Below are 13,953 nucleotides of genomic sequence, written 5' to 3' on the forward strand. Positions count from 1 at the left end.
GGAGGCCGGATCCTGGGCTGTGTCCAGGCGCCCTGTGCTCCCGGGCCGCGCAACCCCCTCCGCGGAGCCGCCGCCCGAGCCTCCCCGAGCTGCTCCTGGAACCGCGCAGCCCCCTCCGCACGGAGCCTCTTCCTCTGCCCGAGCCCCTCCGAGCTGCTCCCGGGGCCGTGCAGCCCCCTCCGCGGAGCCACCGCCCGAGCCCCTCCAGCTGCTCCGGGTCCCGCCGGGTCCCGCCGTGCGCGCTGCAGCCCTTAGGGAGCTCGGCGCACTCTCCTGGGTGCGCAGTTGCTGTTACTGTCCCGGGGAACCCGAGGGCATCCCCGCCCTCCTGGGTCCTGCTCCAACTCCCTGCGAGCCCCTTTCCGCCCGGGAAGGTTGGTGCAGCTCTTGCTCCTCCGGGACGGGGCTCTCCTGTCCTGGGGACACTCGCCCCGGCCTCAGCCCGGCTCCTCGTGGGGCCCCTCCCCCTTGGAGGTCTTTGTTTCTTTATTTCTTTTTTCCCGGTCTTCCTACCTTGATAGAAGCGCGAACTCTTCTCACTGTAGCATTCCAGCTGGTCTCTCTTTAAATCTCAGGCCGAATTAATAGATTTTCAGGATAATTTGAAGGTTTTCTAGGTAATTTGGTGGAGACAGGTGATTTGGGGACCCTACTCTTCCGCCATCTTGCCCCAATCCCACTATTGACAATTTTTTAAAAAAAATTTAAAGGTACTTTATTTTGACTGAAGATAGGCAGAAACTGGAAGGGAGTTCACATTTGAAAAAGCATTGTGTGAGTTTTTCATTTCTGTCACTTTTTCCCTAAGGAAAAGGCATAGTTTGGAGGTGTGGGATAGCTAAACTCTGATAGAAACCTGCAATCTTAGTTTAAGAATCAGAACACATAATTTGAGATTGCTGCAGCATTCTCTAAATTAAAATAAAGAAGAGGGGACCACAGAGGTTCACTCCAAAATCTCTTTATGGAATATTTCCAGAGGAGAAATATAAGCAGACTGAGGATAAAGCAACTGAACTGATTTTCCACTTGCTGCTTACTGCAGGGGAAACAGAGTTTGATTGCTATCAAGTTAACTGCTTGCTAAAGCAAATTTTTCAGAGGAAAATGAAAGAATCTTGACAACATAAAAGTCAAAATGTCCAGAATGCAATCAGAATTATTAGATGTGTAAAGAAAGGAAAATGTGAATCATAATTGAAAAGGAAATCAATGAAATGCAGATTATTAAATGATATAAATATCATTATTAGGAGATAAGGATTTTAAAGCAGCTATTACAATGCCCATGGAAATTATTCTATTAATGAATGATAGGAAATTTTAGTAGAAATATAGAAACTATAAAATACATAAATTATAAAATTAAAAATATTGGATGGATTTAGCATCCAGTAAGAAAGATACAAATACTTTGAAAGATGATCAATTGAGATTATAAAATCAGAATAAAAGTGAAAAAGAGATTGAAATAATATGTATATAGCTTCAGTAACCTCTGTGGCCAATATTGAAAGGTTTATCATATATGTAATAGAAAAGTGAAAGAATGGAGCATAAAGATATATTTGAGACATATGAATTAGAATTTCCAAAGTTTTGTAAAAGATCTAAAACTACAGATTCAAGATGCTCAGTGTACCTCAAGCAGGATAAATACAAAGAAAACCACACTGAAGGCTATTCAATTAATCCCCCAATAAAGTTAACAAAGAAGGAATATATGAGCGAGCGGTGGGATAAACCAAAAACAAATAGCAAAATAAAAATAGAGCAAGCCATATCAATAATTACATTAAATATAAATTAAAAGGCAGACACTTCAAATAACACATTCATCAAATAAAATCACAACTGAAATTTGAAAATTACTTGAACATAATGATAATTAAAATTTAGCATAACAACTTTTGATAAATGTTTAGCTTTAAGTGGTTTTTTAAGGAGAGAAGGCCAAGAAGTCCTCTCACAAAATTAATAAAATTGGTAAACCCCTAGTGAGACTGACCAAGAAAAGGAAGAGAAAGTACACATTCCTAAAACTGGGAATGAAAGAGGGAACATTATTACAGATCCTCGAAGCATTAAAAAGACAGAGGTTATCACATAGCACTTTATGCCAACAAAGTCAACTTAGATGAAATGGCAAAATTCTTTGATGAACACTAAAATCTCAGTGATCGCCTATCACTGGTTGAAAATTGGTTTTCAACACCAATTTTCTGATATCAAATGGGTGTCCTACAATTTAATTCCGATACTACCTATTATAATTAGCACAGACTCCACAGGTTAAAGAGTTAGTCCCAAAAGACTTGCCTTGCTTCAGGTTCCAGCTGGAAGTCCTGGTTCCCCAGGGTGCCTGCACTTCTGTCTCACCTGGTTACAAATATGAGGGTTCCCACCTCTTCAGGTTCATTAATTCACTTCAATGATTCACAAAACTCAGGAAAATGTTATATTTGTGATTACACTTTTATCATAAAGCATCTAACTCAGGAATATTCAAATGGAAGAGATGCATATACCAAGATATCAGGTGGAGCAGTATACAGGGTGTTTATGTCCTCTCTGGGCTGACACCCTCTCACCATACTGATTATGTTCATCTTCTGAGTTAATGAATTATGTTGGCATGATTGGTAAAATCTTGGGCAGAAAATTAAACTAAGTCTCCAGTCCCTTTCCCCCTCCCATAGGTTTGGAGCTGGGACTGAAGGTACCAGCTCCCTAAACACCTGGTTGGTTTTTCTGGCAGCAGCTCTTATTCTGAAGCTATCTAGGGGCCTCAATGTGAGTCAGCCCATTAACATAATCTCAGGTATGGTCCAAAAAGATTTCTTAGGAATAACAAAAGACACTCAGCACTTACTAAATTCCAAGAATTTTAGGAGCTCTGAGGACAAAGACCAAATATATTTTTTATTTTATCACACTCCCTATATATAAAGGCAATTAAGTTGTTATCAGAATATTCCCCAGAGAAAAATTCTATGCCTAGATCATTTCACTGGTACCGTCTTATAAACTTTTAAGAGAAAAAAAACAATATTGTGCAAAATCTTTCTGAAAATAGAGAAAGAGGGAATATTTATCAACTCACTTCATGAAGTTAGTAAAAACTAACAGAACTGTACGTTTGGAATTTTAAAAATGCACTTAAAAGTAACTAGTCAAAGAAAAATTCAAGTCTATATATAACTTATCCAACAGAATAAATCCAAGAAAAAATAAGGATAAAAGTAGAAGCTAAATAAATAGCAAGCAAAAATACAAGAGAATACCAAAATCACCAAAGATGGGTTCTTGGAAAGATTATCATACTGGCCCAATTCTGGTAAAATGATAAAGTAAAAAAAGGAAAGGTCAAAATAAGAAGTATTAGGAATAAAGTGAAGACATAGATGCTGAGGCATTAGGAAGACAAGATGATATGATAAATAATTTTAAGGTAATACATTTGAATATTTAGAATAATTAGAGTTGTATAGAAATAACTTCCCAACTTGTTCTCAAGAATTTGAAACTGTAAATGGTCTTATAAGCCATTCAAGAATTTAAATCTTTCTACAAAGAAAACATAAGGCCCATATTGCTGTATTAGTAAGTTTTATGAAACTTGCAATAAAATAGAATTCTAATCTCATAGAAACCCTTCTAGAGAACAGCAGGCAAAACACAGCCTCTCATTCTATGAAGTTAGTATGACTTTGACATTGTAGAAAAGAATAGAAAAAAGGAAAATATCAAACTAATGTGATTCTTAAATATAGATGCAAAAATTCTTTTTAAAAAAGATTTATTTGAGAGAGTAACCAATTGTGGGGAGGAGCAGAGAGGAAAAAAATCTCAAGTAGATCCCCTGCTGAGTGTGGATCCCAATTTGGGGCCTGATGCCACAACCCATGAGATCATGACCTAAGCCGAAATCAAGAGTCAGACTCACGGAGCCACCTTAGATGCCCCTTGATACAAAAATTCTGAACAGAATATTGCAAACTGAATTCAGCAAAGTATAGAAAAGGTTATTCATTATGACCAAATTGGATTTTTTTCTGTATGCAGGGTAGACTTAATGGAATAATAAGAGACTCAGAAAGTCAATTAATGTAATTCAGAACATTAATACATTAATGGGTGAAAACCTTGGTATATGCAAAAATCACTCAAAAACATCCAACAATTCATTATAGCATTTTAAGAAAGATTTTATTTATTTATTTGGGAGAGAGAGAGTTAGCGAGAGCACAAGCTGGGGGCAAAGGCAGAGGAAGAGGGAGAGGAAGAAGCAGATACCCCCCTGAGCAGGAAGCCTGATATGCAGGGCTTCATCCCAGGACACTGGGACCATGACCTGAGTGAAGGCAGTAGCTTAACTGACTGAGCCACCCAGGTGCCCCATTATAGCATTTTTTTAATAACTAGGAAGAAACTTCCATAACTTGACAAAAAGCATTTATGAATATCATACACAATTCTATATTATTTAAAACATTCCCTTTAAAATCAACATTACACCTAAGGTCCTGATCAATGTAGTAATAGATTAAAATAAAGGATGTGAGATTAGAAAAGAAGAAATTAGACTCCTTATTCAGAGATGATGTGAAAATCAGGACACTGTTATCCGAGATATGGAGAATGTATAGAGAGGCAAACCACAACAGCAGATAGTAATTCTGCTTTTCTCTAGAGCCTACAGAAAGGGTCAGTATTCCATTACATACAAGGTGGCCACACTCTTTATGATTGTATCCAGTTTGGCTGATTGGTATTCTACTCTTATTGGTTCACACACATGCTAAACTAGAAGATAAGTATTTTTAAATATTATCCATGCATTTACAACACATTTTTTCTGTTTTTATATCCCTTCACACCCCATTCATATGGGATCCTTCAACAGTTTGTTAGCTAAGGAATCATATTACTTTTCTTAGGAAGTTACTTTATGTAGGAAGATCTTCCTCTACTCCTAAAAGTAAGAGGATATTTATGTATTCTTTGGAGAGAGGCTAAAATACTTTAATTATAGTTAAACATTTAGTTAAACACTAGCTCCTTGTTATTTTTGGCATCTACTCAAGTGGCCAACCAATGTTCAGAATTATTCTTTCTGGATACTAGATTATATGCATATATGCCAATTGTTACCCTCTTTGGGGCAGGCTTGATATGACTTTACCACTTAGAAAATTTATATCTTAGGAACTTCACTCATTCTCTGTTATCATTGACTGGTCACCTCTCTTCTGTCAAAGTGTCTTACAAATATGTTTTTTGCTCAGATGTATCATTTTATCTTTGCTACCAATAATCTGAGCTCAGTCTTAAAGTCCTACAATGACCATTCACAACCTTAACCCATAATCATGTTTTATATCTCTTCATGTTTATTCATCAACTATTATACACATTAATATTTAGAGAAACCTAAGTGAGCTTTAAGCTTGGTTCTCTGAAGATGTATCTCCTTTCAACTGATATATATATATATATATCTTTGCCACTGTTGTCATAGGCTAAATTTCCTACCACAACTTGTTTCTATATTCATCATATAAGATCAGAAGAATGAGAAATCAGTATGCATTTCCTGTTCACATCAGTTGGCAGAAGACAGGTTATATGGGTATCAACTTTGCCAAAAGGATTTTCCAGTGCTGTTATTATCAACATAAACTATGTTACAAGACATTATCATATACTTAGTGGCCAGAAATGAGAGTATTGTGAAGATAATAATATGGCTTTATAATTTTCTCAGTTTAATTTGGGAAGATTTTGTTTCCTGGTGCAATTCATTTTGTATAAAGCATGTTAATGTTATCTTCTTAATCATAGGCCAAAAACCTTCTGAAAGCCTTCTACTTAATTCACTGATGGTGATACCCATACATAACTTTGGGATGAGCATCAGCAAATATTATGATAACCAAGAGACAAAGATAGTGTGTTCATCAGCAAACATTCCTGCCTTCGTAAATTGTAGTAAAGCAAGTGAGTATTTGGGACTCACCTCATCAGATACTACTGGTTGATTACTTATTGGATGTAAATAGCTCTACCTATATTATTTTGAATCCTCACAATAACCATCAAGTTATATGTTGTTATTCTCACTTTGAGGAAACTAAAGTTTATACAAAATTGAATAATTTACTCTGTCACACAACTTGTACAAGTTAGAGCTAAGATTCACAACTTATATGCATATTGCATTTTCTGATGGGAAAGAATCTCCATATAGATGAATGGATAAGAAAACATACATTTATGTATATATGCATATATATATATGCATATATGTTTACATACACACAATGGGATATTTTTTGGGCATAAAGAAGGAATTCTTGCCATTGGGAACAGCATGGATAGGCTTTGAGGGCATTATGCTAAGTGAAATTAGTCATAGAAAGACAAATAACATATGATCTCACCTATATGTGGAATCTAAAAAGAAAAACTGAACTCCTAGAGAATAGATTAATGGTTGCCAGAGACAGGGGATTGGGATGGGTGAAATGGATGAAGGGGTACAAAAGGTACAAACTACCAGTTATAAAATAAGTGATGGAGATGTAATATACAGCATGATGACTATAGTTAATAATACTGTATTGTATATATATATATATATATATGTTTACAAGTTACTAAAAGAGTATATCTTCAAAGTTCTCATCACAAGAAAAAACCCTACAAATATCAAATCATTATGTTATATACTCAAAACTAATATATCAATTATATCTCAATTTAAAGAGACATAATAAAATAAAAAATATAAACTTACAGATTCAAAAAGCTAAATAAACTTCAAATAGGTTAGAACCAAAGAAGTCACGCCAAGAGACATCATCATCGAACTTTGAAATAAGGATAAGAAAAACATCTTGAAAGCAGATACAGAAAAATAACACATTATCTACAAAGGAGAAACAGTTCTCCTAATTTGTAGGTTTCTCATCAGAAGCCATGAAGACCAGCGCAAGTAGCACAGCATGATTTCCAAGTGCTGAAATAAAAGAGCTGTCAACTCAAAATTCTGTATACATAGAAAATTCTATATCCTTCAGGAATGAAGGGGAAATGACATTTTTAAATGAAGAAAATCTACAGGAATTTGTAACCAGTAGAAACTCTAAAAGAATAGCTAACAAAAGTTCTATAAACACAAATGAAATGATAAAAGAGGAATTTTGGAACATCAAGAAAGCAGAAGGAATAATGGAGAGTAAAAATATGAATGAATACAATATACTTTCTCCTCTTGAGTTTTCCTGAGTTTGGCAGTTAAAGTAAAAATAATAGCATTGTCTAATAATGTTCTCAATGTATGTAGAGAAAATACCTAAGACAATTAGAAATGGGGAGATTAAGGAGATGTAAATCATAGAAAGTTTTCTATCCTTCACTAAAAACTGGTAAAAGAAAGACACCATGACTGTGATAACTAGCATAATATAATGCCTACAGCTATCCCTATAAAAGTATACAAGATGATAACAGTAAAAAAATAAGATAAAATAGAATATGGTTGAATTTTAAAACAACAAAATATATTGCTGCCTACATAGGTATTTTCAATTTGTAAAAATTCATTGAGTCCTACACTTGTGAATTTCTATATACGTAGATAATATGTTAATAAAAAGTTTTTTTTAATTATTTATTTATTTATGATAGTCACAGAGAGAGAGAGAGAGAGAGGCAGAGACACAGGCAGAGGGAGAAGCAGGCTCCATGCACCGGGAGCCCGATGTGGGATTCGATCCTGGGTCTCCAGAATCGCACCCTGGGCCAAAGGCAGGCGCCAAACCACTGCGCCACCCAGGGATCCCAATAAAAAGTTTTTTAACAGTGAAAAAGGTTGAATTGATCATCTTCACCTTCCTGATGAGCCTACTGTTTTCCTAATCATGAATTTAGAACCTTGTAATTATTAATTTTTTCTCATAAGCCATAGAAAAAGTGTCAGCTTTTGAGCACTTCCAACTTAGTTGAAATATTAGTATTCCCTTGCAGGTAAGAGTATTTGCATATGTAGCACATTCCAGGTGATTCCACTGCCACTGCTCCACACTTTCAGAACCATTCTCTGAAGTATTTTCAGAGGAAAACATATTTGGGGGCAAGGAGAACCTCTGCTGTTACCCAGTACTCTAGTGTGAGCAGGCATGAACCCAATGGTTCTGGCTGTCTAGTACCATATTGATAATGGATGCCTAGAACTATAGCAAGATAAAATTCATGGAATTAAAGTATCTTAAAGGATCTTGAACATATTTTGCATGACTTATAAAGTTATTAAGCATACCATTGAATATAGTAATTTTGTGCTTATTTGATAACCACTCTATTTGATTCTATACTACTTCCAGTTTGTTGACTTCTTAGAGTTTTCTCATTGAATTAATTTTTAATTAATTTAATTTTAATGAGAATTAAATTCATTGATTTTTTTAACTTTTAATTTAATTATCTTTTTTCTTTGTTGTTGACATCAGTAACTGAGATGAATGTGTATAGTTTAGAAGATGATGCAATAGGAAGATACTTAATTGCAATGGCTGTCACGGGATTTATTTTCTTCCTTTTGATTTTCCTTTTGGAGACCACCTCATGGAAAGTGAGAACCTTCGTGTATCGCTATATTTTCTTTGAAATTTACAAGAAATTTAATAAGGTAAGTAGCTGAGTATGGATCTTAGAGATAACTCTAAGATCAAAAAACATGACTCTATACATGTGTAACTCCATTATTGAATATAGGAATATAAATCAATCTATGTTGACTGAGATCCATGTGAATCAGAGATCATCACTATAATTTGAACTTTGTGCTTTCAAAACATAATCAGTCAAACATGATATATTTTATAGTTTGATTATAATAATAAGCTTTCCTTTGAATATGTTGTATCAGAGGGCCATTCCTTCCCCAAAGTGCTCATTCATTCTAATTTGGCCCCTGGATAGTTCTAACAAACTCCCAAGCCTTCTTGATTCTGCAAGCCCAGAGAATGCACATTTAATAGTAAGGCTCTATAGCCGGGGAGGGGCAATATGGCGGAGGACTAGGGTCCCCAAGTCACCTGTCCCCACCAACCTAACTAGATAACTTTCAAATCATCCCGAAAACCTATGAATTTGACCTGAGGTTTAAAGAGAGAACAGCTGGAATACGACAGAGAGAAGAGTTTGCACTTCTAACAAGGTAGGGAACCAGGGGAAAAAAAAAAAAAGAAGAATGAATCGAGTGGGGGAGAGGCCCCCAGGAGGAGCCGTGAAAGGCCAGGTGGTGAAAGCCTCCAGGACAGGAAAGCCCAGTCCTGTAGAAGCTGAAACTTTAAAAATCCACACCGAATTCTTCCCGGATGGAAAGGGGCTTAGCAGGGAAATGGAACAGGAGGAGCAGGGAGCCTCCAGGTTCCCGGGATCACTAACAGAGGAAGTGTGCCCCTGGGGAGAGTGGGGCACAGACTGTGGGCCGAGTGCGGTAAAGGGCTGGAGCGCGGCCCCGCAGGGCCTTGGGAGCAGCTGAGGCGGCGGCTCTGGGCAGAGGGGGCTGTGCCCTGCTGCCTTCGGGAGCCGGGGCCCCAGGACTGTGATTCCACATGCACAGGCCCCAGATCCCAAGGCGCCCAGCGGACACAGCCCAGGATCCTGTGCTCCCCCTGGGACAGGTGAGGAGAGCTCAGGACAGCAAGGACTCTCCTGCTGCTGGGCGCCCCCAAGCTATGCAGATCAGCGCCTGCCACCCCTGGAGCATCCAGGCTTGTGTGGACTGGAAGACTGCGTAGTTACTGCAGGAGCTTACTCCAGAGCTGGAGAGCTGGCTGACACCAGTGGTGTTGTTCCTCCTGATGTCACTTTGTGCCTGGGATGGAGCAGGGCCATCAGGTAACAGGGGCCTCACAGGATAAATGGCTCCCACTGAGGAGTGCACCTGGCAGGGGGTGGAGCAGCTCACCCAGGTGCACACACTTGAGAATCAGCACAGCAGCCCCTCCCCCAGAAGACCAGCTGGAAGGACAGGGGAAGAGCAAGTTCTTTACTGAGCAGCGCTAGGAAGTTACAAAGGAAGTCGAGAGATTTACAGTATATAGAACCAGAGGATACCTCTCCTTTTTTTTCTTTCGTTTTTCTAGTACAACTTGTTTTTAGCCACTCTGCACTGAGAAAAATGACTAGAAAGAACTCCCACAAAAGAAAGAATCAAAAACAGTACTCTCTGCCACAGAGTTACAGAATCTGCATTACAATTTGATGTCAGAAAGCCAATTCAGAAGCACAATTATAAAGCTACTGGTGGCTCTAGAAAAAGTATAAAGGATTCAAGAGACATCATGACTGCAGAATTTAGATCTAATCAGGCCAAAATTAAAAATCAATTAAATGAGATGCAATGCAAACTGGAGGTCCTAATGATGAGGGTTAATCAGGTAGAAGAAAGAGTGAGTGAAATAGAAGACAAGTTGATGGCAAGGAAGGAAGCTGAGGAAAAAAGAGAAAACAGTTAAAAGACCATGAGGAGAGGTTAAGGGAAATAAATGACAGCCTCAGAAGGAAAATCTACGTTTAATTGCAGTTCCAGAGGGTGCTGAAAGGGACAGAGGACCAGAAAGCATATTTGAACAAATAATAGCTGAGAACTTCTCTAATTTGGGGAGGGAAACAGGCATTCAGATCCAGGAGATGGAGAGATTTCCACCCCTAAAATCAAGAAAAACTGTCCAACACCTCGACATTGAATAAAAACTTGCAAATTCCAAAGAAAAAGAGAAAATCCTTAAAGCAGCAAGAGACAAGCGATCCCTAACTAATATGAGGAGAAATATTACATTAACAGCAGACCTCTCTACAGAGACCTGGCAGGCCAGAAAAGAATGGCAGGATATATTCAGGGTCCTAAAGGAGAAGAACCTGCAGCCAACAATACTTTATCCAGCAAGGCTGTCATTCAGAATAGAAGGAGAGATAAAGAACTTCCAAGATAGGCAGAAGCTGAAAGAATATGTGACCACCAAACCAGCTCTGCAAGAAATATTGAGGGGGACTCTGTAAAAGAAAGAGGAAACCCAAAGAAATAATCCACAAAAACAGGGACTGAATAGGTATCATGATGACACTAAATTCATATCTTTCAATAGTAACTTTGAACGTCAATGGGCTTAATGATCCCATCAAAAGATACAGGGTTTCAGACTGGATAAAAAAGCAAGACCCATCTATTTTCTGTCTATAAGAGACTCATTTTAGACATAAGGACACCTACAACCTGAAAATGCAATGTTGGAGAACCATTTACCATTCAAATGGTCCTCAAAAGAAAGCAGGGGTAGCCATCCTCATATCAGATAAATTAAACTTTATCCCAAAGACTGTAGTAAGAGATGAAGAGGGACACTATATAATACTTAAAGGATCTATCCAACAAGAGGACCTAACAATCATGAATATTTATGCCCCTAATGTTGGAGTTGCCAAGTATATCAGTCAATTAATAACCAAAGTAAAGACATACTTAGATAATAATACACTAATCCTGGGAGATTTCAACATGGCACTTTCTGCAAATGACAGATCTTCTAAGCACAATATCTACAACGAAACAGGAGCTTTATGTTTTATTTTTATTTTTTTAAAGAAACAGGAGCTTTAAATGATACACTGGACCAGATGGATTTCACAGATATTTACAGAACTTTCCATTGAAACGCTACTGAATACATTCTTCTCAAGTGCACGTGGAACTTTCTCCAGAATACACCACATACTAGGTCACAAATCAGGTCTTAATGGATACCAAAAGATTGGGATTGTCCCCTGCATTTTTTCAGACCATAATGCTTTGAAACTATAACTCAATCACAAGAAGAAATTTCAAAGAAATTTAAACACTGGAGGTTAAAGAGCATACTGCTAAAAGATGAAAGGGTCAACCAGGAAATTAGAGAAGAATTAAAAAGATTCATGGAAACTAATGAGAATGAAGATACAACTGTTCAAAATCTTTGGGATATAGCAAAAGTAGTCCTGAAAGGGAAATACAGGGATCCCTGGGTGGCTCAGCAGTTAAGCGCCTGCCTTCTGCCCAGGGCGTGATCCTATAGACTCTGGATCAAATCCCACAGCAGGCTCCCTGCATGGAGCCTGCTTCTCTCTCTGCCTGTGTCTCTGCCTCTCTCACTCTCTCTCTCATTAATTAATAAATAAAATCTTAAAAATAAATAAATAAAAACATTTTAAAAAGAGAAAAGAAAGGGAAATACATCTCAACAAGCATCCCTCAAAAAATAGGAAAAACTCAAATACACAAACTAACCTTGCATCTAAAGGAACTGGAGAAATAACAGCAAATAAAACCTACACCCAACAGAAGACAGTTAATAAAGATTTGAGCAGAACTCAATGAAATAGAGACCAGAAGAACTGTAGAACAGATAAAAAAAAACAGGAGTTTGTTTTTTGAAAGAATTAATAAGATAGATAAACCCTTAGCCAGCCTTCTTAAAAACAAAAGAGAAAAGACTCAACTTAATAAAATCACGAATGAAAAAGGAGAGAGGAAGGAAAGGATATGTGTGTGTGTGTATATATATGTGTGTATATATATATATATATATATATCAAGGAAATATGATTTCAAAAACATATTATGAGCAACTATATACCAATAACTTAGGCAATCTAGAAGAAACGGACGCATTTCTGCAAAACCACAAACTATCAAAAGTGGAACAGGAAGAAATAGAAAACCTGAACAGGCCGATAACAAGGGAGGAAATTCAAGCAGTCATCAAAAACCTCCCAAGACACAAAAGTCCAGGGTCAGATGGCTTCCCAGGGGAATTCTTTCAAATGTTTAAAGAAGAAACCATACTTATTCTACTAAAGCTGTTCTGAAAGGTAGAAAGGGATGGAATACTTAGGAATAATAATTAAGAATAAACCTAACCAAAGAGGTAAAGGATATATACCCTAAAAACTACAAAACACTTCTGAAAGAAATTAAGGAAGACACAAAGAGATGAAAAAATATTCCATTCTCATGGATTAGAAGAATTAATATTGTGAAAATGTCAATGTTACCCAGGGCAAGTTACACGTTTAATGCAATCCCTATCAAAATACCATGGACTTTCTTCAGAGAGTTGGAACAAATAACCTTAAGATATGTGTGGAATCAGAAAAGACCCCAAATAGCCAGGGGAATATTGAAAAAGACAACCAGTGCTGGGGGCATCACAATGCCAAATTTCAAGTTGTACTAAAAAGCTGTGATCATCAGGGCAGTGTGGTACTGGCACAAAAACAGACACATAGATCAATGGAACAGAATAGAGAATCCAGAAATGGGCCCTCAACTCTATGGTCAACTAATATTTGACAAAGCAGAAAAGACTATCCACTGGAAAAGGACAATCTCTTCAATAAATGGTGCTGGTAAAACTGGACAGCCATGTGCAGAAGAATGAAACTGGACCATTCTTTTTTTTTAATATATTTTTTTTAATTTTTATTTATTTATGATAGTCACACAGATTGAGAGAGAGAGAGGCAGAGACACAGGCAGAGGGAGAAGCAGGCTCCATGCTCTGGGAGCCCGATGTGGGATTCGATCCCGGGTCTCCAGGATCGCGCCCTGGGCCAAAGGCAGGTGCCAAACCGCTGTGCCACCCAGGGATCCCGAAACTGGACCATTCTTAAACACCATACACAAAGATAAACTCAAAATGGATGAAAGATCTAAGTGTGAGACAGGAATCCATCAAAATCCTAGAGAACACAGGCAACACCCTTTTTGAACTTGGCCACAGCAACTTCCTGCAGGATACATCTATGAAGGCATGGTGAACAAAAGCAAAAATGAATTATTGGGACTTCATCAAGATCAAAAGCTTCTGCACAGCCAAAGAAACAGTCAACAAAACAAGACAACCT

General features: G+C 37.6%; 1 protein-coding gene across 18 annotated transcripts in view; it reads left to right on the plus strand.

Annotated features, from left to right (window-relative positions):
* LOC140638546 (phospholipid-transporting ATPase ABCA3-like) overlaps positions 1 to 13,953 on the plus strand; it is a 191,204-nt gene that overhangs the window by 147,578 nt on the left and 29,673 nt on the right. For 17 of the 18 annotated variants that reach the window (XR_012035571.1, XM_072836109.1, XM_072836101.1 and 14 more), the window contains 2 exons: positions 5,845 to 6,000; positions 8,514 to 8,692. Coding sequence is in view for 17 of the 18 variants with exons in the window: in XM_072836109.1 (XP_072692210.1) it covers positions 5,845 to 6,000; positions 8,514 to 8,692 (335 nt within the window). In the remaining variant the exon portion in view is untranslated. The remainder of the gene's footprint in view (positions 1 to 5,844; positions 6,001 to 8,513; positions 8,693 to 13,953) is intronic. The other variant, XM_072836105.1, reaches the window with a different exon arrangement.

Source organism: Canis lupus, chromosome 8, assembly GCF_048164855.1.
Source record: "Canis lupus baileyi chromosome 8, mCanLup2.hap1, whole genome shotgun sequence".
Taxonomy (NCBI): Eukaryota; Metazoa; Chordata; class Mammalia; order Carnivora; family Canidae; genus Canis; species Canis lupus.